This window comes from Lycorma delicatula, chromosome 1, assembly GCF_047948215.1.
Source record: "Lycorma delicatula isolate Av1 chromosome 1, ASM4794821v1, whole genome shotgun sequence".
Taxonomy (NCBI): Eukaryota; Metazoa; Arthropoda; class Insecta; order Hemiptera; family Fulgoridae; genus Lycorma; species Lycorma delicatula.
The window spans coordinates 371,353,650-371,380,293 of record NC_134455.1 but is presented as its reverse complement, the minus strand read 5'-3'; the positions used below and the strand labels follow the sequence as shown (position 1 = coordinate 371,380,293).

Here is a 26,644-nt window from a genome sequence, read left to right as displayed (position 1 = left end):
TGCGTACTTCACGACTGTATCGTAGACCAACACAGAATAAGCTTTAGTATTTTAGTATTCGCAAGTACAGCACCATGGTGACACGACTTCACCAACAGTTTTCCTAGTCGTAGTTTTTCACTTCTTATTCACGGATTTATTAGCCATAGCTACTTGTAATTACAAGATGTGAAGCCTTGTTCATTAACCATATTGGAAACTATCACAAACATTGGGTCTGATTTCAAAACCTACAAGTAAGATCTTCCCAGTCGTTTTCTTCCCAATGTCGTTCTCCTTGTTAATTTTCTCCCTAATCGATTTTGCTTTTTCCTTATTGATAACATGTGTTCTGATGGCTTCCGATACGTATAACTTATTTCATTCATGTATACCTGTATTCTCATTCATTTTATTTTCCATGTATGTTGTGAGAGCAGCTTGCAAGAAATCTTCCGTAAAGATATTTTTGCTTAAACGATTGATATTTTCCACTTTGTGTAACCTCATGTTTAATTCTAACTGTATATCACTTAAACCATTAATAGTTTGGTTTATATCATCAGATAATATGGGTAGTTTGTGTATGTATTCTTCGGTAAAATGTTTTTTTCGTTACGTGTTGTAGCCGTCTAACTTCGCACTGATTATTTCCCCGAACTGTTTGATAAAGCGGTTATTCTTCAGTAAACATAATATCCACGTTTGGTTAATTGCAGCAGCCTCCTGTTTTTTTTTGTATAACCGGCCTTGCATAAACTAAGCCCTTTCATTTGGTAATCAATGATCGGAGTCAAACCAGAGCCTAGAACTGGTTAGCCGCGAGAACCCTTATCGCCTATGATTACCAAACTCACTACCAATCTTTAATTTCAGCATATTCTACATAAATTAAAATAAAAACCAAAATCAATATACTATTGTGACAGCCAGTGATGGTGTAGTCACTTTAACGATACCTTGATTTTTCACATCCTCCACTGCGTCAACTATTTCGTTGTTCACGGCCGTATTACCAGCGTTATATTCACCATACAGATCTCGATGTCGATTGAACAATCTATTTGGATCATCCCAGTAAATGATTTCATGTCGCAGATTGGAATGGAGTCTTAGCAGTCCAGATTCACTTGGTCCTGTATCATAATCATGAAATAATAGTTTTTGAGAATTTCTAGGTTAGAATATGATCGTTTTGTTCATGAGAATTTTTATTCATTGTATAAATTATCCGTATATCGTCAGCCTTTGACCGCTTTTACGGACTTATTAATGCTTCTAACGACCTACCTCACCTTCAGGGATACGAGATCTTTTGTCTAAACTGAACTGCAGTGGATGCATCACTGTCGACATCAGACTCTTGTGTTTGCTTAGAAGGACTAGAGATAATGGTATCGTTTCTAACCACAGTACAGGGGGAGGCAACTGTCTTCCAGCTGTATTAAGTGTACGCAATCTACTTTCTCTGCGCTCTCCAACGGGAGTGAATTGATGGCGGCCCAGGTTCTTATTTCGCTAACGGGAAATATATCCTTCACTAGATGGGAAGACAATAGGAAAAGGATGTTGACAGATCACTTTCACTTTGCTGTATCGGACCCCTTTTGCAATGTTGTTTAAATCTTGATAAGACACTACGACTATGTTGAGCATGAGAGCAACTACTGAGACGGGACTGTTTCGCTACAATTACATTAGAAATAGTGTTGAAAGTTTTTAAAGAGTGATCTCACTGAATCAGTTCATTGCTGTATTTTCAGTTAGTGTAGGTGTCACACTAGCAGCTTTCTGGGGTGGTGATGATTTGAACAAAAGGATTCACATATGATTTCGTCGCTCTTACTCTAATAGGCGCTTATTTAGGAGGGAGTCATTTGAACATGCTTATGCGTACACGATCATCTACTTTGAAATTAGGAAATTTTTTGTTAATGGGTCTTACCCTACTAAAGTTAATCCTTTGCAGTACCAGCTTTTCATTGCCATTATTAATATCTTTCACCTTTATCCCTATAGCGTGATGAACCGTGTTGTTATATTCATGTACTAGTTTTGGCAGAAAGTCTAGCCATTTATACGACCCATGTTCTTTGAGTTTTATCCACATTTTAGTTTTCATTGTCCGAATGAATCGCTCTACTATAGAAGCTTTTACCTCAGTGAATGTACTAGTTGTTGACAACGTATTTCTTTAGAATGGCTTTGACCTTTCGATTTTACCACTGTTTACCGTCATCTGTCTAAAAGTGTTTCATTTATAAGTTTTTAGTATGGCACTCAAAGACTTTACTACATTATCAGTGGTAGTCCTTTTTAACGGAACGGCGAATTCAATTTAGAAAAGCAATATGTCATAGTCATAATATATCACCCTTTGTTTCTTTTAGAATAAGGAATCATTAATTTCAATGTGGCTTCATAGAAGTCGTTGAGGACCTTCAGTTCTACAGTACGAGTCGGCTAATTACGTTAAGCCATTCGACATAACCTTTCGGCTATTTCACGTTTACGTCATTCACAATCTCTAAAAAAAAAATAACTTGCCTTTTCGCCAAGGACTTTGGCAAACCTTTAAAATTTTTACGTATCTTTGTCCTGAGCAAGCCATTTCTGATCGCCTTGAACAACCTAATAGCAAAAGTATGCATTTTTCAGAAATAGTGTTGTCAGTACATTATACGTCCTAACCCCGAAGGCGAAGACACCTGCCATGTGACGAATTTAACGCCACACCGTCCCATCTGTATCTAGCTCTGAGAGGTTTTACCAGAAGTCATCTTTAAATGCCACAAAACATATTCTATCTTGGCTCAGTCAGGATGCCATCAATGCGAAGGCCTCACAAAACTGGGCGGCTTTTGTTTGTCTGCAAAAAAGCCAGCACAATGTCCATCCAAGTTGTGAGATGAGAAGAATATTCAACGTCAATGTGTACAATGTAATCGATCACATCGTCATCTGCATGCGTCATTAGATTGTCGAAATCGTGATGGTGCTGTCGTTCGCCTACTTATTCGAACTGTGAATGAGGTGACGAGATATACTCCAGCCGTACAAATTATTGGCATCAGCATAGGCCATTACAGCTGTTTTTGTTATATGAATTGTTTTCCTCAGCGTGTTTCTTTACACGTGTTATTATGTCGCCTCTTATATCTGACTCGATGAACATGTTCATGTTTGGATCTGTGAACACCTCTAATTGAACTTGCGTTTTATATATTATGGTGTTTAAATCCAGCTTAGAGCCAATACGTAATGGGCTGCATCTAGATTGTATGTGTATGAGCATAGCGATCCAATTTGTTCGAATGTGTCCATCAGTAACAGTATCCATTACAGTATTCACCGAACGTGTAGCTGCCGAAGTGATTCCATACATTTTGTGCATGTTTGCAATCGTCTTCATCTACGTTCAAGTTGGTTAATGCGCTGCAGAACTGATCTTTAGAAGGTAAGGTCATTGCTTCGAGCTTCGACCAGGAATCGGTATAGTCGTAAAGATATACAACTTTTCTTATAACTATTGGTATGTGTTGTTCTGTGAAGTACTTTCGAATATGCTGGAATGCGTATTTTGGTAAGTTGGATACTAGTTTGTCTATTCGAATTGTGAATGAGGATGTGACGAGATTACTTTAGCCGTAGAAATTATTGCTATCAACATAGGCTATCTTAGCTGTTTTTGTGGTATGTATTATCAGCCTCATCATTTTTCTTTACACAAGTCGTTATACCACCTCATATGTCTGACTCGATTAACATGTACATTTTCGTGTAGGTGAACAGCTCTAACTGAACTTGCGTTATACACAGTATAGCGTCTAAAGCCAGTCCTGGAGGCAATACGTAATGGACTGCATCTAGATTGTATGTGTTTAAGCATAGCCATTCAAAGTTTTCAAATATGTCTATCAGTAAGAGGACGTCACGTCTCAAATAGCCATCATATTTTATTTACCAAACGTGTTTCAGCCGAAGTAATTCCATACATTTTGTGCATGTTTGTAATCGTCTTCATCTTTCCAATGTGGAAATGTTCTTTAGAAGGTCATTTCTACAAGCTTCGAACTGGAGTCAGTGTAGTCGTAAGGATATACACATTTTCTTGTAGCTAGTGGCAATTCTTTTTCCCTGAAATACTTCCAGATATGCTGGAATGCATATTCCGATACGTTGGATGCCAGTTTGTCAAAGTTGCAGTTTATCATAAACTGGAATTTGTTTATATTCTTTACCGATGTATTTTCGCAGATGATCTTAGTAAACATAATGAATTTTTTAGTCGTTTTCGGTATCAAGTACATCATTTTGATGTCATATTTCAGTTCTTTTATGATGAAGTGAGAATTAGAGCCTAATATTTTTGGATGAAGGCAGTGGTGCTGGTTTACTTAGTTCTGCGCTGGTTGCAACTGTTTCACAGTACTACTCTGTACCTGCCGGTAAACTTGCAATGGTCTCCCATCTTGTTGACGACATGAACGGGTAGACGGTGTGCCAACATTCCTATGTTGTACATTTTAACTGTAGCCGGTTTCTTCATCAAACAGCATCAGAGGTGAACCTGCATTTTCCTGTCATAATCGACGTCTTTTCGGACAAAGTGAAACATCATTTAAATTACATCTATTTTATGATCAATTTTCGTTAGCTGTGAACGAACTACATGTAATAGATTTGGTATGTAGCTATAGGGACTGTTCTTTTCTATGTTAATGTATAGAAAATCATAATGAATAGATTCTTCCTCATCGCACACTTTTATAGGTTTTATTTCATTGTTTTCCTTTAGTATAAATTCGTTTATTGAAAACTTATTAGCTTTCTCGAACCTGTATATGTCTATTATTTCAGTTGGATATTTAGCTATGGAAGTCGTATTTATCTTCCAAAACGTAGTATTGTTCAATTAACCACTGAGGATTCGGTCCGGTTATTTGTTTAGACAACACAGTTTTGAAGCAGTACTTCATTTTGATGTTTATCACAGCTTTCTTTTCTTTGATTTCTTTAGGGTGGTATACCTATGTTGAATTCCTTAAGAGGAAGTATCTGTTTATGCGGACTACGAGACGGTCTATGCTCAGCAAAGAACACCCGCTTTCTTTAATTATAAATTCCTTCTCTTGTTTATTATTTTATTTAATGGCTTTATCTAGTGCTTTGTCAATGTCGGCTTTGTTGATTACTAGTTTCAATTCTGTTTCAATGTTTGCATCTTTTGTTTTGTGTTCTTCGGTACTGTCTACCATTTTTCTTCATCTTTCACGTGTACATTCTAGGAATAGACTGAATTTTATAGTTTTTTACATTCTTTAAGCGACTCAGTAAGAAGATTTACAACATTCTGTTTAAGGCTGAATAGGAATCTGTGTATATCTTCTTCGCTAATCCTTTTATTAATATGGTAGTATGTAACCAGGTCGTCATTGAATACGCATTCGATTATGTTGAATAATGACGGTTTATACAGTTCTAACTTAGAACTTTTTGTTTTTGATTCCTGAGGTGGACCGTTGTCAAGGATTGATCTTACTTTGTATTTATTATCCGGTAACCGCAGCTTTTTACAGTTTATCTTTACACGAAGCAACAAGTTGTCGACGCTAATCAGATGTCGACTGTTATCCGTTTTGGTAGCAATAAGAAATGCTTTTTCGATCCCCCTTCTATTTCACCTATTTAATTTACTCGAACATTACACGATGCAGATTTCTGTATCATCTTTATTTCAAAGTACCTTCGTTTTCTGTCCTAAACCTTGGTATTCCAGAACAAAGATGTTGGTAATCGAACCTGTTTATTAATTGAATTTTTAAGCAGACTGTCTATATCTTCCCCAATGTAGATGTGGAATGCGATATCTTTTGCTTGATTATCGGAAAGTTTTTTGTATTGAAATAATTCCAGGGTACATTTATGAGCGGCTATAGCCAAGAGATTGAATACAATTGATACACAGAGATCTACATCTCAGAGATCACAGAAATCTACTCAGAACTACATAAGATGCAGGATTTTGATTTAGGCAGATACACCGGATCGAGGTCCCCCACCACACCACCCGATGACATATACCCCAGACGTCCGGCTCGATCGCGACAAACCATGACCTTCAAGTATTTCAGAATCAGCTCGTTTTAACTGCTGCTGAAATGTTAAAGTAATTTTTCTTAATTAATAGCTTTTAATTTTTAAAAAAAAATATGAAGAAAAAATTACATTTCTTAATGATTGCATAGTTTTTTCTAAACAAATTAGATTTAAAAAAAAAAATTACCACATTAATTAACTAATATTAAGGATTTATATTTTTTTAAGTATAATTAAAACACACATGTTATAAATTTTTTACCATTGATAACGAGCAAAAACATATGTACAGTCCATTCTGAAACAATGAATAATTAAATATTACATTACACCATTGAAAGGGATCCAGTGGAACAAATTTAATAAAATATATAACAATTAAATTAAGTAAGTGTATAAATAAATAAAATGCGGATTATAAATAAAATAATTGTTTCAGAAGTTTTTAAATTTATTTTATACCATATGCAAATGTGTTATCAATCAAAATATTCTGGGTTCAAACTCTAGTCAGGTTTCATACTTTACAAATGATAAATTTATTTCTCGAAATAGACTTATACTATCTGTATCATGACAAAGAATCTTATTTCATGTTTTCTTTTTTTTCTGCCTGACTATTACACTCTCATTGTTTGTACGAGAGGTTATTCCTTACTTATAAATTCTGTTTTGAACGGTGAACCTAAATAACTTCATCATGATATCCCATCCGAATCAAGGTCCTAAAAGATATATATATTTTTTTTTAATTTAAAAAAATAGGGATAGGAGGAAAAGTTCCTGTAAGTTTAGGAGTTACAATTATTTTGCTGTTTTAACAATTCAACATATTTTGTATTCTCATGTTTCTTACTGCTTCTTATTTGTGTGTTTAGAAGGTCATTCTATCTTATACTGGTTTCTTCAATTCTCTGCAAAAGTGGTCAATATAATTTTAAAAAAAAATTAATTTTATTATTTTCAACGTCATTTTTTCTCTTCCCTTTATACATACCGCATTTGTTTGTTCTTTATTTATTATGTACACGTTGGCTCATATTTCTTTCTGTTATAATTATTTATGAATATATCTATTCTTTTATTTATTACAAATTAACTTAACTATAATATTAATGATATATGTAAGACTCTTGACCGTCTGTACGTCGAAACTGAAAATGACTCTCAAACCCAAAATGTTCAAGCTTTAATGTAGATCGGTGAGTTTCTTGGGTTCGAATCTCATTACACTGTTAACTCATTGAAAGGAGTTGTTTGTCCCGAACTTACTTATTACACTGAAGAAGAAACATTAAAGGAATTCTCAAGTCAATGTGTGACACAAAGGCGAAGGTTGAACATGAGAGAAATGGTAACGTTCTTTTGATTTGTGTTCATGCATACCGCAACCTATGCAATAATTTAATGCTAGAGTTTCCAACACACTGCACTTATATATGAAAGGTAAGAAATCTGTATTCCTGGAATTGAATATCATGAAGGTCATCCATGCAAAGATTCCCCAGTTTGCATCAACTGCCGTTCAAGGAACCGTCCGGTTTACACAATGGAAATGATTATCCAGGAGGTTAGAATCTTGCATAAACTATGTTATCCTGAAACGAGGGAAATTGCTAGCAGTCGAACACCGCAAACAACAACGATTAATACAAAATCAGATTTTGCTCTTTCATCATCCTAATTTTACCCTTAACAGGTCACGCCCTTTTTATAATATTACTAGTTGCGTCGGGTCAGTATGACCTGAACATTCGTAAATAAATATTACATTATTCAAATTAAAAAGAAATGAACGCTTATATTCGAAAAAGTAATTTTTTTAATCAAATAAAAATAAATATCTCCTTGTTTAAAACAAAATAATCAAAGAAAAACGTTAATTTCAAAACCTTGTAAAAAATAAAGAAAGATTTTCATTTTTATTGAACTTTGTTGTCGTAAAAATATAATTCTTCTCGATTGATTGAAGACAAACTTATAATTCATCTGTAAATATGTTTTCAAATAAAAATATTTGAACTGAGTCGAACATCTACAAGTAAACAATGCACAATTTGCCTGGTGTCAATTTGATGTCCTGAACAATACATTTGTGTATTTTTATTTCAGAGTTAGAAATTCTTTATTCCCAACACTAACATTAATCACTTTCAAATTAATTTAATTAACATTAATCTTTACAAATAAAAGAAGTGTGAATTTTAAAAATATTGTGCCCACTTTTCTTACACAAAATGTTATATTTATTGTCCTTGGTGCTCGAGCAAAGGTGACAGGGTTTACGTTTCCTTCTAACTTGCAAATCTTGCTCTTCTGGTTGTTGAGCATAAATTACAATAATGTCTTGATCTTCAAAATGTATTTTTACTTTGTTCAAGTTTTTTTAGGTTTCCCGAAGTGAGATACCTTTTAACAAGTAAATTTTTTACTAAAATATGGTCTAAATATTTAAGTAAATGGCAATAGTGTAACACATCTGGTCGCGTTGGGTCAAATAGCTTATTTTTGTTACTTATATTACACAAACCTAGGTAATTTGGATACTGACTGATAGAACGGATTGCGATAGGAGATTAGCAGGCTTGCCAACCTAACCCACCGAGTTGGTGTAGTGGTGAATGCGTCTTCCCAAATCAGCTGATTTGGAAGTCGAGAGTTCCAGCGTTCAAGTCCTAGTAAAGCCAGTTATTTCTACACGGATTTGAATACTAGTACGTGGATATCGGTGTTCTTTGGTGGTTGGTTTTCAATTACCCACACATTTCAGAATTGGTCGAACTGAGAATGTACAAGACTACACTTACTATACAAGATTTACACTCATACATATCATCCTCATTCATCCTCTGAAGTATTACCTAATCGGTAGTCACCGGAGGCTAAACAGGAAAAAGAAAGAAAAGGATTGCCAACCTAATATCATTGAGGCAAATATTAAACTTTAAATATAAAATAGTGTCTCCGGTCTCGGGTCATAGAGACCCAACGCGACCAGTTGAGGGTTAACGTAGAGCAGAGCCTTTCTCAAGAGCATAGCAGTCAATATCATATGCTCATTTGACTGGACCTCCCCGCAGACGCAAAAATCATCTTCCGCCAGACGGAACGGAAACAGATATTGATTTAAATTCACATGGTTGGTGAGCACCTATGCACCCGTTGCCCTTAAAAACGAACTTGAGGCATACAATCCTCCCAAATCCTGTATAAACCTATACAAGGCTTTTCCCTTATTCGTAGCGTGCCATTTCAGTTGCCATTCATTCATCGCAAGGCTCCATAGCCTCTTCCGCAGACGGAGATGGGCAACTGAACGAATTTATATCCGGTATAATATAAATAAATATATAATATAAATTTATATCCGGTGCATTGAGATCACCGTTCCGCTCCAGTACTGGCCCGGCCCGAAACCGTATCCGAAACGCCTTGGCCTCCCGACCTTTTCGCAACTTCCACATAACTGTCCGAACTTTCACCACTCAAGCGATTGGAAGAGCCTTTCCCAATACGGTAGTAGCCTCACAGGAGGTTGTTTTAAAAACACCAGTGCGTACTTTCAAGGCTCTGCGCTGGGCACTCCTTAAATTTTGAAGCAGTGTTCTATTCATATCCAACCTACGCGCCCAAACGGGCGCCGCGTATAAGGTGATGCTCTCAAAGACACCTCGGTACTCCATGTACAATTGACGGCCCGACAACCAATAATCTTTTAAGTAATCCTTCTACGCCTCTGAATTACTGAGCCGGCATCCGCCACTACTTGCCTAATGTGTTTACTAAACAACAACGTTTCATCAAGCAAAACTCCTAGGTACTTATGAACCCTCACTCGGCTGATTACACAGAGTTTTTATTTACTATGGGGAATACGACTGCAGGATAATATGTCTGCAACCTTAAGAAGCATATACATCGTCTTGGGCACAAATATGTTTAAATTTTCCATCTCCATCCAGCCATCCGTGGTCGACAAAGCTACCTGATCTCTACTTTCCAGCTGTGGTCGTGAATTACCACGAACTATCAGGATACAGTCATCGGCGAAAGCCTGGACCGTGATCCCTTCTGCGAATGTCAATCCCAGAAATCCATCAAAAATCAAATTCCACAGCATAGAACCTAGGGTATGGAACCCTGCGGGCTACGCCTGGTGACGGCCTTTTTCACAATTAGATGCGCATCGTTAAACAGAGCCGAGCGATTAGACAAATAGCAAATAGTCTCTTACTATAGCCTGCAGGGCTACGGGAACATTGAGGCGTTCCAACTCATAGAGCACAGAACCCCAACACAAGGAAAGAAATGCTGCCTCTATGTCAGTAAAAATTGCCAAAACATATTTGCAGTCAGCGCTTTCCACCTCAGTAAGAGCATTTAAGATGCAATCCTCGGTGCCAACCTCTTTCTTGAAGTCATATTGGCCTCGATTTACAAAAACGTTTAAATCAGTGCTTTCCCAGAGTCGTTCCACAACCAGCCTTTCGATGGCACAACCAACTTACCGATGACCGGCAAGAGTCTGATGGGTCGATAACTACTGACGTTACCAAGATACTTTCCAGATTTTAAAAGCACCCTCATCAAAGCCACCTTCCAGCAACCCGGAAAGCAGCCCAAGCTTAGGTACCCCGAGAACAATCTGCCAAGCGATTCTCCTGACAGGCAGCAGATGGTAAAACATATCCTGGTCAAGCTAGTCAATGCGCGGTGCCTTCTTCATTGCATTTGGAAACCACTCGGTCTATATCTGGGATCCACAGTCTGCAGACTAAAGGATGGTGTATCACCCGCGTAACTGGTCTGTAAGAAGAAATCTCCTGCGCAGGTTTTCCAGGATTTAAAACCATTACCATCTGTGATATCTTCCATTCCGCTGGGAAGTAAGACGTCCTCTGCGGACGTCTTAAAAGATGTTCTGCACATCGTTCAACAGATCCTTAATATACACGGTGCCTTTAAAGGGTAGAATGACCAGCATCTTGTGCGTCACTAAGTGAAAGCCTGGGGATTTCCTTAGTTGAATAATTTTAGAATCATCCTTGTAGAAATCAAAATCAATCAGGAAGCTGATTGGCATTGGGCTCTCAGGAAATCTTTAAAATTTACATCATTTGGACCCTCGTCAACGTGGGTTTGGAAGGTTACTTCTAGGTAAGAAGTAAATAGATTTGCATTCACTCTGTCATTCCTCGCCTATGATCAAGTATGCCTCTCTACGGAAGGGAGCGTTCCTGGGGAACATTGTAGTCCCTTCGTAACCTTCCAAAAAGTACATCCGTCTCCATTCAATTGAGAAAGATTACCGATGTACTCCTTGAGTGTCTCGTCTCTGATAGTCTTCAACAAAATCCTCAGCCTCCACACCGTTATATTATGCGGAATCCTATATTCTGGCCTCCTGAATCGCTGCCAATTCCGCTGAGACACCGCTTTGAGACAATTAGATCTGTCACTTTCAACGGATAGCTATTATCTCTGGCCGAATGAACATCTTCAGGCGTTGACCGCCATCCATATTCTTGCATGACTGGCGTTAGAAGGTATGTCGCGTAATCAATAACCTCTGCGGTGTCAAGCGGAAATGAATCAGTCAATTTCTCCTCGATCCAGCTCTGATAAAAACCCAAATAGTTTTGTTTCGTATGCAAAATAGGTCTTCTTTTCCTCCTCAGTACCATCGTACTCAATATAAGTAAGACGGGGAAGCGGTCGGACGTTGAATCATAGATGTTTTCTACCACTACTGTTATCCAGATAACATACCTGAAGTAATAAAAACGTCAAGTTTATCCGAGATGCAGTTCTGTAGTCCAGTATGTTGCTTGGAATCCCGAAACAATTTCCAGACGTAGATTTTGAACTCCCCACTTGCTTTCCTTACTCTTTACACAGCGGAAAGTTCTCATACAATTATTTTTGCTTTGCCCGTACTGTTGACACCTCATGTCAGCAGGCATCGACTTTAACCGATTGGCAAGAGGCCTGTCGGTTTCCGCGATGTGACGAATGACACGCTGCAATTCGCAATGTACTTCAATTCAGATATGGTCTTGTTTTCTTGCGGCTTCAGGTAAACGAAAAAAGCTGAAGTGGGCTCTTTAGATATCTTGTAGCGTGTATTTTTCTAGTCCTTCACCCGATGCCCGTGGCCTTCGATTTTTTTCTTGATCATCACCAGTTGAATCGAGTAGTTCTCCATCGCGACACAAAAGCTAATCTACGGTACTCCACTTAGTAGCAGGTTGGGATTCCATAGTTACACTCACGTTATCACTCGAATTTCCCGATAAATTGTTTGCTATGTCGTCTTTAATAATTTTTCTACGTACAATTCTCCTCGGGTTTCTATTCAAAAACCGACTACGTTTTTTGCATGTTATCTGACAACATCCAGGATCAGATTTCTCTTCGTCTATCATATATGCTGAAGGTAGCTGATCCATACCGAGTAAGAATTAATTTTAAATATACGAAACAAGTAAAGAAACAAAAAAAATTCCTTAACATTGGAGCTGTAGCTCGAAAATATCTCTAATAATTCAACTAAAAATATAAGAAAACCTTAATACCTAATGACAATTAATTTCAAAAAGCAACTGAAGACATAACATAATATAATGAAATATAACTCAAATATAACGTTTTGTTAGAATCAAGAAACCCACCTCTATCATAGAGAACGGCTGATCTTTTCTATAACAAGTTATTTTCTTTAATAAGTTTTCAATTGATTTTTTGAATATTTTATTCCCGTTTAATCATACAGAAGTACAAAAAATGTTTGGCTCTGTATACAGAAGCTGTATATTAATTTATTCGTGATAGATTTACCTTTGACTTGACATCATGTTTATTCTACTCGAATGTCAGCGGAATATTGCTACAGGTAAATTAAATAAATTCGTTTTTTACACTGTGGTTTCATTGATACTGGTCACCGCATGATATCATTGACGTAGTGAAAGGCTGACCGCAGCATGCAGGAGGATGGAACAATCTTTCAACTTTACTAACATCGGTAGATTATCTTTTAAAAATTCTCATTGCACGTAGCTGATGGACCTATTGGACACAAAATATGGGAAGGCAGTTGTATATACCCTCCAATGTGATGATGGGACATGTAACATCGTTTTACCAAAGAGGTTTGCTAAAGTGATGACCGTAGAAAAGATGAAGGCTGTAGTAGAGATGGAATTAAACTCGGTATTCAAGGGTAATATTGGAAAAATATTACGACAATACTCTGACTACCCCTACGATGTATTGTTTTAATAAACTATCGTTTATAAAATAATGGAAAAAATCTTTTCAGGACTACAACCCATTAAAACATACAAAACAAATAACACCCAAATAAATACACAAAACACTTTAAACACCTGTACAATAATGTACGACTATTGTTTTAATTTATTTTAAATTGTAGTTATTAGCATTATTCACTAGTGGTTCCAAGGCTCATGATATGATCTGACATTGGATTTATTCACTGTCCGATTATGTTACAAATTTTGAAAAGAGTGTTTAATACAAATATGTTTCTCTTAGGGTACTATTCTTAAGAGATTCATTTATTACTATTACTACCTCTTTTACTTAAATATTTTTCAATAAAAAAGGTGCATGGGATGACTATAGGATGTATGTAGATGTATTTTTCTTAATAACTAGGGTGTGGCAATTTGAAAATTTATAGCTGTAACCGACTGGAAGATGCGCATGCGTAGGTAGTAGGTTTTGTAAAAATTTACGAATATTTTTTATTTTATTTTTTCTAATAAAGAAATCCTCCTCTATGAATCATGAGACCTTGCCGTTGGTGAGGGGGCTTGAGTGCTCAGGGATACAGAGTAGCTGGACCGAAGGTGCAACCATATCGGAGAGGTATCTGTTGAGAGCCAGACTAAGGAATGATTCCTGAAAGAGGGCAGCAGCTCTTTCAGTAGTTGTTAGGGGCGTGAGTCAGGACGACTTAAACGGCCGTATCAACATCACTCAGTCCTCTGAGTACTGCGCAGCTGAAAGCAATGGAAAACTACAGCTGTTTTTTTTTCCAAGAAAATGTGGCTCTGCATTTTCAAAAGCAATAATGGAGGCGCCTTCCTTGGTAAAATATTCCGGAGGTAAAATAGTCCCCCGTTCGGATCTCCGGGTGGGGACTACTAAGGAAGGGGTCACCAGAAAAGTAAAAAATAACATTCTACGAGTCGGAGCGTGGAATGTTAGAAGCTTAAAAAAGGTTGGTAGGCTAGAGAATTTAAAAAGGGAAATGGATAGGGTAAACGTGGATATAGTAGGAATTAGTGAGGTTCGGTGGGAAGAGGAAGGCGACTTTTGGTCGGGTGACTTTAGAGTAATTAACTCAGCGTCAAATAATGGGCAGGCAGGAGTAGGTTTCGTGATGAACAAGAAAATAGGGAGGAGAGTGGAGTATTTCAAGACGCATAGCAATAGAGTCATTGTAATAAGGATAAATTCAAAACCTAAACCGACAACGATTGTTAACGTCTATATGCCTACAAGCGCCCATGATGATGATGAGGTAGAATGTGTATACGAAGAGATTGATGAAGCAATTAAACACGTAAAAGGAGATGAAAATTTAATAATAGTTGGAGATTGGAATGCAAGCATTGGAAAAGGCAAGGAAGGAAATATAGTGGGTGAATACGGGCTGGGCAAAAGGAATGAAAGAGGGGACCGACTTATAGAGTTTTGCACGAAGTATAATTTAGTAATTGCCAACACCCAATTTTGAAAATCATAATAGAAGAATATACACTTGGAAAAAGCCAGGCGATACTGCAAGGTATCAGATAGATTATATCATGGTTAAGCAAAGATTTAGAAATCAACTCGTGGACTGCAAAACTTACCCTGGAGCAGACATTGATAGCGACCATAATTTGGTGATAATGAAATGTAGATTGGGGTTTAAAAACCTGAAGAAAAGGTGTCAGATGAATCGGTGGAATTTAGAGAAGCTTGAGGAAGAGGAGGTAAAGAAGATTTTTGAGGAGGACATCGCTAGAGGTCTGAGTAAAAAAGATAAGATAGAAAATGTAGAAGAAGAATGGCAGAATGTTAAAAAGGAAATTCTTAAATCAGCAGAAGCGAACTTAGGCGGAATAAAGAGAACTGGTAGAAAACCTTGGGTTTCAGACGATATATTGCAGCTGATGGATGAACGTAGAAAATATAAGAATACTAGTGATGAAGAAAGTAAAAGGAACTATCGGCAATTAAGAAATGCTATAAACAGGAAGTGCAAACTGGCGAAAGAAAAGTGGATTAAAGAAAAGTGTTCAGAAGTGGAAAGAGAAATGAACATTGGTAAAATAGACGGAGCATACAGGAAAGTTAAGGAAAATTTTGGGGTACATAAATTAAAATCTAATAATGTGTTAAACAAAGATGGTACACCTATATATAATACGAAAGGTAAAGTCGATAGATGGGTGGAATATATTGAAGAGTTATACGGAGGAAATGAATTAGAAAATGGTTTTATAGAGGAAGAAGAGGAAGTTGAGGAGGATGAAATGGGAGAAACAATACTGAGATCTGAATTTAAGAGAGCATTAAAAGATTTAAATTGCAGAAAGGCTCCTGGAATAGACGGAATACCTGTAGAATTACTGCGCAGTGCAGGGGAGGAGGCGATTGATAGATTATACAAACTGGTGTGTAATATTTATGAAAAAGGGGAATTTCCGTCAGACTTCAAAAAAAGTGTTATAGTAATGATACCAAAGAAATCAGGGGCAGATAAATGTGAAGAATACAGAACAATTAGTTTAACTAGTCATGCATCAAAAATCTTAACTAGAATTCTATACAGAAGAATTGAGAGGAGAGTGGAGGAAGTGTTAGGAGAAGACCAATTTGGTTTCAGGAAACGTATAGGGACAAGGGAAGCAATTTTAGGCCTCAGATTAATAGTAGAAGGAAGATTAAAGAAAAACAAACCAACATACTTGGCGTTTATAGACCTAGAAAAGGCATTCGATAACGTAGACTGGAATAAAATGTTCAGCATTTTAAAAAAATTAGGGTTCAAATACAGAGATAGAAGAACAATTGCTAACATGTACAGGAACCAAACAGCAACAATAGCAATTGAAGAACATAAGAAAGAAGCCATAATAAGAAAGGGAGTCCGACAAGGATGTTCTCTATCTCCGTTACTTTTTAATCTTTACATGGAACTAGCAGTTAATGATGTTAAAGAACAATTTAGATTCGGAGTAACAGTACAAGGTGAAAAGATAAAGATGCTACGATTTGCTGATGATATAGTAATTCTAGCCGAGAATAAAAAGGATTTAGAAGAAACAATGAACGGCATAGATGAAGTCCTACGCAAGAACTATCACATGAAAATAAACAAGAACAAAACAAAAGTAATGAAATGTAGTAGAAATAACAAAGATGGACCACTGAATGTGAAAATAGGAGGAGAAAAGATTATGGCGGTAGAAGAATTTTGTTATTTGGGAAGTAGAATTACTAAAGATGGACGAAGCAGGAGCGATATAAAATGCCGAATAGCACAAGCTAAACGAGCCTTCAGTAAGAAATATAAGTTGTTTACATCAAAAATTAATTTAAATGTCAGGAAAAGATTTTTGAAAGTGTATGTTTGGAGTGTCGCTTTATATGGAAGTGAAACTTGGACAATCGGAGTATCTGAGAAGAAAAGGTTAGAAGCTTTTGAAATGTGGTGCTATAGGAGAATGTTAAAAATCAGATGGGTGGATAAAGTGAGAAATGAGGAGGTATTGCGGCAAATAGATGAAGAAAGAAGCATTTGGAAAAATATAGTTAAAAGAAGAGACAGACTTATAGGCCACATACTAAGGCATCCTGGAATAGTCGCTTTAATTTTGGAAGGACAGGTAGAAGGGAAAAATTGTGTAGGCAGGCCACGTTTGGAATATGTAAAACAAATTGTTAGGGATGTAGGATGTAGAGGGTATACTGAAATGAAACGACTAGCACTAGATAGGGAATCTTGGAGAGCTGCATCAAACCAGTCAAATGACTCAAGACAAAAAAAAAAAAAATAAAGAAATTGGTATAGTATTTAAATCTTAGAAAACTGATTAATTTTTCGATAGAAAGACGGGTGAAAATTTATTTTACGTAAATGTCGGAAAGCAGAACATTTTTTGTACACTAAATTGAATGAAAGAAATAGGGGGATTGTGACGTTAGAAGAGGCGTTTAGTACTAAAAGTAATTTCTCTCGGGCGCATTAATTGTGTAGAACATACTTCCTAAACATGTCCGACAGCCGTTGTATCCGATCACTTTAAGGCGTCAGTAAGCTGTGTCCCGGAGTCAACCAATTTGAAACCTAACCAGAATTGTTAATTTTTTTTTGCTTTAAATATTATTTCTCCCGCTTTAATTCTCACGCTCACCTGTGACGTCACACGACATAGCAGGCGACTGCAAGCTGTACATCAACTTTTGAAATATTCAAAAATAATTAATATTCATAGGAAAAATATAATTAGGTTGGCAACCATTTGCGATTTCAAATATCCCGTTCCAACTGGACGATGGAAAAGGGAATCTACCAGAAGAAAAAAAGGGAAATTCTATGACGGTGGCTGCGACAGTAGCGCTCTTAGCGGTGACAAGAAGTACTAGTGATGCAGTAATGCTATTTTGGCAATACCGTTTTTTTTTGTTTTTTTTTTACGTAATAGATCTTTGCATATATATATATATATATATATATATATATATATATATATACATATAAATAAATTACTGTACTTACGTTATATAAACACGACTTGGTATCGTATTATACGGCTCCCTAAAACAAAATTTTCATTGTAATAATATTAATGCTCTTTCATGTGTATTTCAAAAAAAAAATATTTATAGTACATAGAGACTATTATTTACCCAATACTCCTCTCTAAATAGTGAGATGCCATTTACTTTAACAGTACATAGTGCAGGATGCCTGGTAAAGTATAAAAGTACTCTAAATCAATTGGCTTAATGTGATTTTACCACCTTACAAGAAATCACATAATAATATGCACACTGAGTTTTGTATTTTAAGATAACACTATAATTATTTAACAATTTCTTGCTGCGAGACGTAAAATTTAAATTGACCTGTAATGTACCAAAATAACATGTTTACAACAGGATCTTAATTTAGACTTTTCTTATCTTAGATTTTACTTATATCTTAAAATATTTGGTTACCCTCATTATGGTGGCATGTTTTGTTTTTCTTCAGTCAAAAGCGTAACTATCTTAAAGTTTCACAGCTACCTCAGAAAATTTATTGCTCAGGGCTGGGAAGTATGTATCTAAATTCCGATCAATATCATGTTAGTTTCTTGCTGGCAGTTTTTTTTAATGTTAAAAATATAGTCTAACTTTTTACATGTAATGTTTTCTTCCTTTTTAAATAAACCAAAGACAACAAAAAGAATATGTTGAGCCTCCACTTTATACTACTTTGTGAAAACTAAATAGTTTTATTACACAAAATTATACATTTATATATATTATATAGTATTCTGACTTCCGCAGAGAGCCCTAAGTTTTCTATTTTATTATTTTTTTTATTTTTATTAATTTTAATTGTAATATCATAATTATCTCCTTCATAAGCTCACTAATCGTATTTTACCATTTACTTATACCAAAAAACAAAACAAATTTTTAATAAATTATTTATTTATTTGATAAATAAAATTTATCAAATTTACAAAAAATTTTATTTGTTTTATTAAGGTATATTTTAATAATTTTTCCACTTAATATTCCAAAAACATATATCTAGTATACGGATAATGACACTAAATTAAATTTTTTACTTTCTATTTTTTATTAATTATTACTATAAAAAGTAAAAAAATATCAAATCTTTACTAATTTAAGGTGAAAAGCTTTTAAGGTGAAAAGCCGCACTAAGTAATCTTAAATGAAATTTTATCAATGCCATTTTTGTAGTAATTAATGGTAATCCTGACACAATTAACATTAATTAATTAAGAAATTAAAGTAAAAATATGGAGGAATACAATTATTAGGAAATGGTAATGGTTAAAATTGTTTCGGACGGTTCCGCGTTATAAAGTTATTATTAAATTGTTTTGAAAACATTTTACATGGCAACATGACCACGAGATTATACACTTTGGAGGTTGCTAGGAACAACATCTTCCTCAGGATCTCACTCCTGATTCGAGACAGTTGGTTAGAGACAGCTGTGATCACCAAAGACAGGAAGTAGCAAGGAAGATCGAAAGCATCCGAAGAAGCTCCACCTGCAAAATTCCCTTATCGTTCTAGACGGATTTCGACCAGCGGCTATCAAGATGGTAACACCAGTATGATACGACTTAGACTGATGTAGATAAATACATATTTTTTATTATTTTCAAAAAGTTCACTTCACAAATATAATTTAAAAAAAAATTAATATTTAAGTTTCAAAAATAATTTTCTAGGAGATAAATAATAGATTTTAAGCAAATATTTCTTTTCTTTTTCTAATAGATAAGTAACTGATGCTATGCACATTTAAATCAATTTATCTATATTTGTAAACGTTTGTGTTAAGTCAAAAGTAGATAGACAAAAAGTGCGCGAACAAAATTTCATACCCTAAGGTATGTTCCCGTAGCCCTGCAGGCCGTAGTACGTGGCAACTTGTCTAATCGCACGGCTCTGTTTAAGGATGCGCACGTAGTTGTGGAAACGCCCGTCACCAGGGAAAGCCCACAGGGCTCCATTATCGGTCACTTGCTGTGGAACCTGGTATTCGACGGATTTTTGGGACTGACATTCCCAAAAAGAAGGAGTCACGGCCCAGGCTTTTGCCGATGACTTCTTGTTAGTTCTTGGTAACTCATGACCGGGATAGAAGATTGAGTGCAGGCGGCTTTATCAACCGCAGAGTGCTGGGTGGACAAGCAAAAATTAAAGATTTCTGTGCCAAGACGAGGTTTATGCTTCTCAAGGGTGCACGCAAATTATCATACAATCGGTACCCCCGTATTAAGTATAAAGGCTGTGTAATCAGCCGAGGTTAAGTTCATAAGTACCTAAGAGTTTAGTTTGATAAGAAGTTGCTGTTTAGCAACAACATTAAGCAAGTAGCGGCGGACGCTGTCTGATGCACAAGCTTACAAGGACTGCTCGAAAGCATTACGGGCTGCCGGCCGTCATTTGAACATGGTGTACCGAGGTTTCTTCGAAAGTACGACCTCTTACGCGGCATCCGTTTGGGTACATATGTTTGAAAGAAAGGTGAAGCAGTTTTTAAACATTTAAGAAGTGCCCAGCGCAGAGTCTAAATTGTATGCACTGGTGTTTAAAAACAACCCCCGACGAGGCTACCACTGTATTGGGAAAGGATCTCCGAATCGATTTAGTGGTGAAAGTTAGGGCGGCCATGTTGAAATTGCAAAGTCAGGTAAGCCGACGTATTTGGATGCGGTATCGAGCCGGGCCTGTACCGGATCTGAACGGTGATTTCAATGCACCCTCCTGCGGACAAATCTTTTCCGCCTCGCGATGGAAGCATGGTAGTAAGGATGGCACGCCACGACTAAGGGAATGTTCTTGTATAGAATTATACAGGATCTGGGGGGGATGTTATGCCTCTCTATCGTTTTAAGGGCAACGGGTGCCCAAGTGCTCTCCAACCATATAAATTTAAACCGATGTTTGTTTCGGTTCCGCCTGGTAAATGATGAGCATTTCGTCTACGGGGAGATACAGCAGGACGAACACATGATGCTCGACTACCTTGTTGTTTGGAGTACCAGAACTCAGGCTACCCTGGAACTTAGTGGTCAAGGGGGAAATGGGCCACTCACAAGCGTCGACTCAATGTTGTGGGAGCCACATTTGCTTTATTCAACCGTCTTCAGTAGTATACTTTAGGGAAAAGACTCTACCGCGCTGCCTTTAGGAGAAACTAACTGAGAAACATGGCTGCCTACCAGCCAGATTAAAGCTCCTAGCTCTTTAATTGTGAACAGGTACTTGCTGGCATTCAGCGGCCTAGGCGTGGCAGCGAATTCCTTTCTTTGACGAGATAAATTTAATTATTGATAGTCATATATGTTTTAATATTTGACGGGATGTGCCTACCAATTTTAGTGATATATGAAATGTGCCTACCATATTTTAGTGTTTTGGGCGGTGGTACACCCAAGCGAGTGGTCTATGGTACCACGCTTATTCCGTTCACGGTTATATGTTTGCTCTTGTAGTTAGTTAGGACACTAGTCGCTAATTTCTTTCGAGTCTCAGTAGCTGTTTGTGGCACAGACATTCTGTCTTATGCTTTAGGGGGACCGAATGGGGTGGTGGCGAAACGCATCCCATACAATTGAAACTCCAAGTTACAGAGGTAGGTTCTATATATATATAGCTTATTGATAGTTGAACTTTTCGGCCGGGCCATCTAGACTGGCTGCGATAGGATCCTACGGAGGCCTCCGGCAATGGACGGACCATTAGGTAGTGGCCAGTTCGCGGATCGGAAAGTGGCTGTAACCGTCATGACCCGTCTGTTAAATACAGGTGGATAACCAGAAAAAAGTGGTCGTCCTGTGGTTTTTGCGTGTTGCACGCAAGAATAAGATCTGCTAGGAGAAGGTACCATATTCGCCACCTGACGGGGAATATCGTTGATGACGTGCACTCTGAGGGTCTGCAGGTCTACTCACGCACCCGTAATTGGTATGCTATCAAGGAAGCCAGACTAAATTTGTGGAAGACTCCATGCGCAAGTTTCAACGCAACCCCTTTCAGCTCATAAATTCATGTTACGGCCAAAGCCATTGCACGTACTGTCTAGCTTTTGATGCGGGATTGGTGGTCGGGAACACACTGTAACATAGTGGTGATTTATCAGGCGTTCCTGGATATTCTGTTTCTAGGTGCTCCGGAGGGTAAGCAGAGGTCTATGTTGTGGCGGTTGCTATGCTATCCCCTGGCGTACACGCTGTGTGCCCAGTTGCGTTTGTAGCACAGACATCCGGTCTTATGGTTTTGGGCGTCTGACTAGGGTGGTGGCGGGACAAATGCCAAGCAAACCAAAACCCTAAGCTCTAATATTTCGTTAATTGATAAATTGAGATGAAAAAACTGGATTGAGAAGAAATTGGAAATCCACCTGACTTATTTTTAGAGAAAGAAAAATTAGTTGACAGTTATTACTTACCTTTGGGGGAAGCATTGTGGAGCTATCGTTAAAGGGTTTCTGAAAATTAAAAATCATATGAAATTACACAATATTTTTATTTAAGATGTAGCAAATCAAAAAACACAAATTTTTTTTCCTGATTGAGATCCTACGATATGTAGGGGAATTACCATTTGAAAAACGAATTTCACGATTTTTAAATTACTTATGTATTGTTACTTATTACTATAGTACTTGTTCTATAATGATGAGAATTCTCCTGATTTATTTTTATATTTTCTTTAGCAGTACATAATCTGTGTGTTTGAAATACTGTAGATTTGTTCGTTTATATTTTGAAGTAAACTTAAAATTTGTAGCTACGTGCGCGCTCACACACACACACACACACACACACACACACACACACACACACACACACACACACACATATTTATATACACACTGAAATGTGGACTATAAATAAAGTTAAATCCTACTTACATTTTAGAAACTGAGTTTGGAGGTGTGATAGAATTTTTGTTATAAGTCGATCTGAAATTTAAATATATTGATTTATTTAGTTACATATATATAACATACTAATTAAATAAATTAATAACATTTAATAGAATTTAATTAATAATTGAAGTCTGATGATTTCAAAAGTTAGTTTATATCATAATAGAATAAAGCAATAGTTTTATGCATGTAAGTCAATTTTAAGATAAGGAAACTTCTTAAATTAATTCTCGCTAAAAAAACACTGAATTTGCCTGAATCATGTGCTAGTTTACAAGACAATTTACCTGTAACCCTCATTCACTGAAGATGGATAAAGTACCAATACTTTTACAGAATATGATAAATTATAATGATAGAAAAACCAGTTTATTCATTAATCAGGGAAGTATTTTTATCAGTTGATATGTATGAAAAAGTTATCATTAATTTTGTAAAGGAATTAGAGATAAGTAAGGGTAAAACCTAATTTGTTACTAATCTGATTATTTATGAGTAGAAAATACTGATAAATGTATTTTCACTTACAAATATAAAACATTTAAGATCAGCAATTCAGTTTAAGTTGCAGCATAAGCACAAGAGAAATGGTTACACCTATCAAAAATTTCTAGAAGCAAGGTTGAAGAAATAAAATGCTTCGTACTTGGTAATAGTAGATCTTGAGAATAATTATGTTTAAAAATATTATACCCTTTTTTGTACATTTAATATTTGATGCTTGGGTGGAATATGACTGTAAAGATATGAAAAAAGTCGATAGAAATAAATTGAAAAGAATTACTAAAAATTTTTAAAAACTATACAATATATTTTTATTTGCAAACAACTTTTTTTTTTAATTCAATTTTAATAAAGTGATTTACGTAATAATAGTAAATGTTATATTTATAACAACATTTGACCATTATATAGTAGTAAATATGTCTTTTTATTACGACAGCTCTCTGTTCAAAAGCTGCGTGATTTTGGTGTTATTAATAAGAGTTCAAAACAGCTCTGTAGTGGCCAATTCAAACTAGGTTTTGAAATAATTTAACTAAAATATTTGAGGTCTATCTAGTCTACTAATTCAAAACACCTTCTATGAGGCAAACAAGTTCAATATTCCATTGTTTCCTAATGTTTATTAATAATGCAAAGTACACGACCTAATTACAATTTCAGTCACCTTAACGGTTTTATGACATTAGCGTTCTCTGAAGTGTAGAGAAAAAATGAATGGTAAAACAATGCCACTTTATGAGTACCATAATCTCTATCAGAAATAATTCATTTTGTAACCATTTATTAACATCTCACCCAGTGACCAAGCTGCCATTTATAAAAGCATGGTAAACATATAGCATTGGATAAGATTTAGTTTGATTGTACTATTCTCAGATCCTAAAAAATGTTTCATCATTTAGAAATTTGTCTGGGCTTTTTCTACCCTTCTTTTTCTTCTCTGACTGAGCCTGGTGGTCAGTATGCTTCCTTGACAAGAGATATCACTTTTTCTTTATCTGATGATAAGCTGATAGTAGGAAAAGATAAAAAAATCTTGTTGCCGAATATTTTCAATACAATGTCATATTTTAAATATATGTGTTGATAGTAAAATGAACTTACACCAACTATACTATTATAGGATATTATAAGCTTTTACATTATTTTAATTAAATAAGAAGTCTGTAAAAAATGTTATTTTGGAAGAATCAGACAATTGCATAAAAATTTGTGTATGATACAACAGCTTGAAAGTTATTTGGTGATAGCAGTTGGTGTTGAAAAGTGGAAGTACTTTGTTTCCTCTTTGATATTTTAAAGTAACGGAAATCAATCTTCGTCTAGAGATTCACATAGAAGAAACTAAATATAGATTTGATAATAGTAATGAGGTGTAATGAAAAAATGGTTACTGCAATGAAATAATCAAAAAATTATTTATTTAATATAACAGACCTGTTTTAATTTTTCATAATTATTATTATTAAAAATATTTAATATTTAATTATGAAACAGGTGTAGCAAACCTTAATTTTATTTAATAATATTAAGAATCTAACAGTGTTTGAAAAATAATGAACCTAGTGGTAACATTAAAAGTGAAAAAGAAAACGTATTCCTTTTAAGTAGGATAGGTAAGTTATAATACAGGTGCATATGATACCTTGTAAGAGTGACTACAAATTTTTTCTTAGTTCTTTGTTTACTTTCTTTTGTTGACAGTCTTTGAGGATACAGATCCTGCAGTACAAAATATAAAATAAATTATATTCCGTAACAAACATTAATAGCTATATTTTTCTGTAGATTCAATATTAAGCAAAAAGAAAGTGTATTTATTTTGCGAGAAAAAGCCCTTTTTAGTGAAATCGATTGACCAGTAAAACCAGCAGATATACCTGATCCACCAAATTAAATTGTTGACACAATATCTGAAAAGATAATAATGCTTCATTAGATCTAAGGGCATTTCAATATCCAAATTAGGTGTAGAACTCTGCTGTATCTTCTCATTAGTTTTAGGAAATCTATCACCTTATCACACACCTTATCTATCGCATTATCACCTTACCAAGTTTCCTACTTTATCATTAGTATTAACCTTGATTTTATACTTCCCTTAGTTGTATTTTGATGACTCTTAAATCTAGGTTTAGTCATGCCTCTTTTCCAACTCTACACTTGTGTAAGTATTACGTGACCACGCATTTTAAACTGCCTGATTTCCCATTGACCATTCTTGAGTGAATGATTTCATCTTCACATGTATTTGTTTTTTTGTTCGTTTACTATCTTTTCATAAATAGAATTTAAGAAATGAATTTCTTACTTTTCATAATAATGCTTTAGACTAGTTTAAATTTTTTTCTGTTGCTATTATTTCAAGTGAAAGAGTATTTTTTCTAAACAATTCATACAATCATATTTTTATAGAACTTATAGTAGTTCAATTTACTTCCTTAAATTTCAATTTTTAATTATACTTGTTGTTACTAATTACTTGTTAATACTTTAATTTTTGTTATTAGTTGTACTTGTTATCCATGTTGTTTTTCTATCAAATCCTTCTGTTTTACTTTCACAGAACCACCAACTAATTAAGGATTTTTAAAATGATAATGTTTTTTTTTCTACAGTGAAAGTATTATGGAATGTGTTATTTTGGATAAATTGTCATCTATATAATATAGTCTATTTGATTTCTAAGTGTGTAAGCAGATGTATCACTCTTTTCAGATGTTAACCATTTTTATAGTAATGGTAAATTGTATAATTAGTTAGTCTTTCTGCTTTTGCAAATATATCGATTACATCTCCTATCTCCTCTGACATTACTCTTCCAAAAAACGAACCCAATAGTATCAACACATTTCTCTCCCCTACCATAGAATCCAAGTTCTATACAAGGTGATAATAATTTTTTTATTTAATTCATTTGATGTAAGGGAAATAACGTTGTAAAATTCCTTCATAAAATAACCAGATTTATATGCATTAACAGCATAAAAAATGTCTAATACGTTATCCCCAATAGCATTCATCTGATTCAAGGAACAATATCTAAAAGAGGTACAAAGCTGCTAATGTATAACAAAAATTCATTTTCCAAAGCAGCTCTACCACCTGGAAATTTTGCTGCAATACATCCAAATGAATAAATAAATCCTTTTATTACAATTATTGCATTTATTACCAGCAAGTCAAATTTATAATTTATTGTATAAAATAAATTATTTAAAAATTTCTATAACATGAACTAATTAATTGAAAATCATATGCAAAACATATAATTTAGGATTAGTACATTTAATAAAATCTATTGTTAAACACTTGCATTTGTAAAAATCAATGTAGGATATATAAACT

At 35.3% G+C, this 26,644-nt stretch overlaps 1 protein-coding gene across 4 annotated transcripts in view; it reads right to left on the bottom strand.

Annotated features, from left to right (window-relative positions):
- LOC142317270 (uncharacterized) overlaps nt 1–26,644 on the bottom strand; it is a 134,480-nt gene that overhangs the window by 41,828 nt on the left and 66,008 nt on the right. For all 4 annotated transcript variants that reach the window (XM_075353679.1, XM_075353682.1, XM_075353681.1 and 1 more), the window contains 4 exons: nt 22,772–22,822; nt 22,307–22,345; nt 17,879–17,917; nt 6,341–6,376 (listed from right to left, as the gene is read on the bottom strand). In XM_075353679.1, coding sequence (XP_075209794.1) covers nt 6,341–6,376; nt 17,879–17,917; nt 22,307–22,345; nt 22,772–22,822 — 165 coding nt within the window. The remainder of the gene's footprint in view (nt 1–6,340; nt 6,377–17,878; nt 17,918–22,306; nt 22,346–22,771; nt 22,823–26,644) is intronic.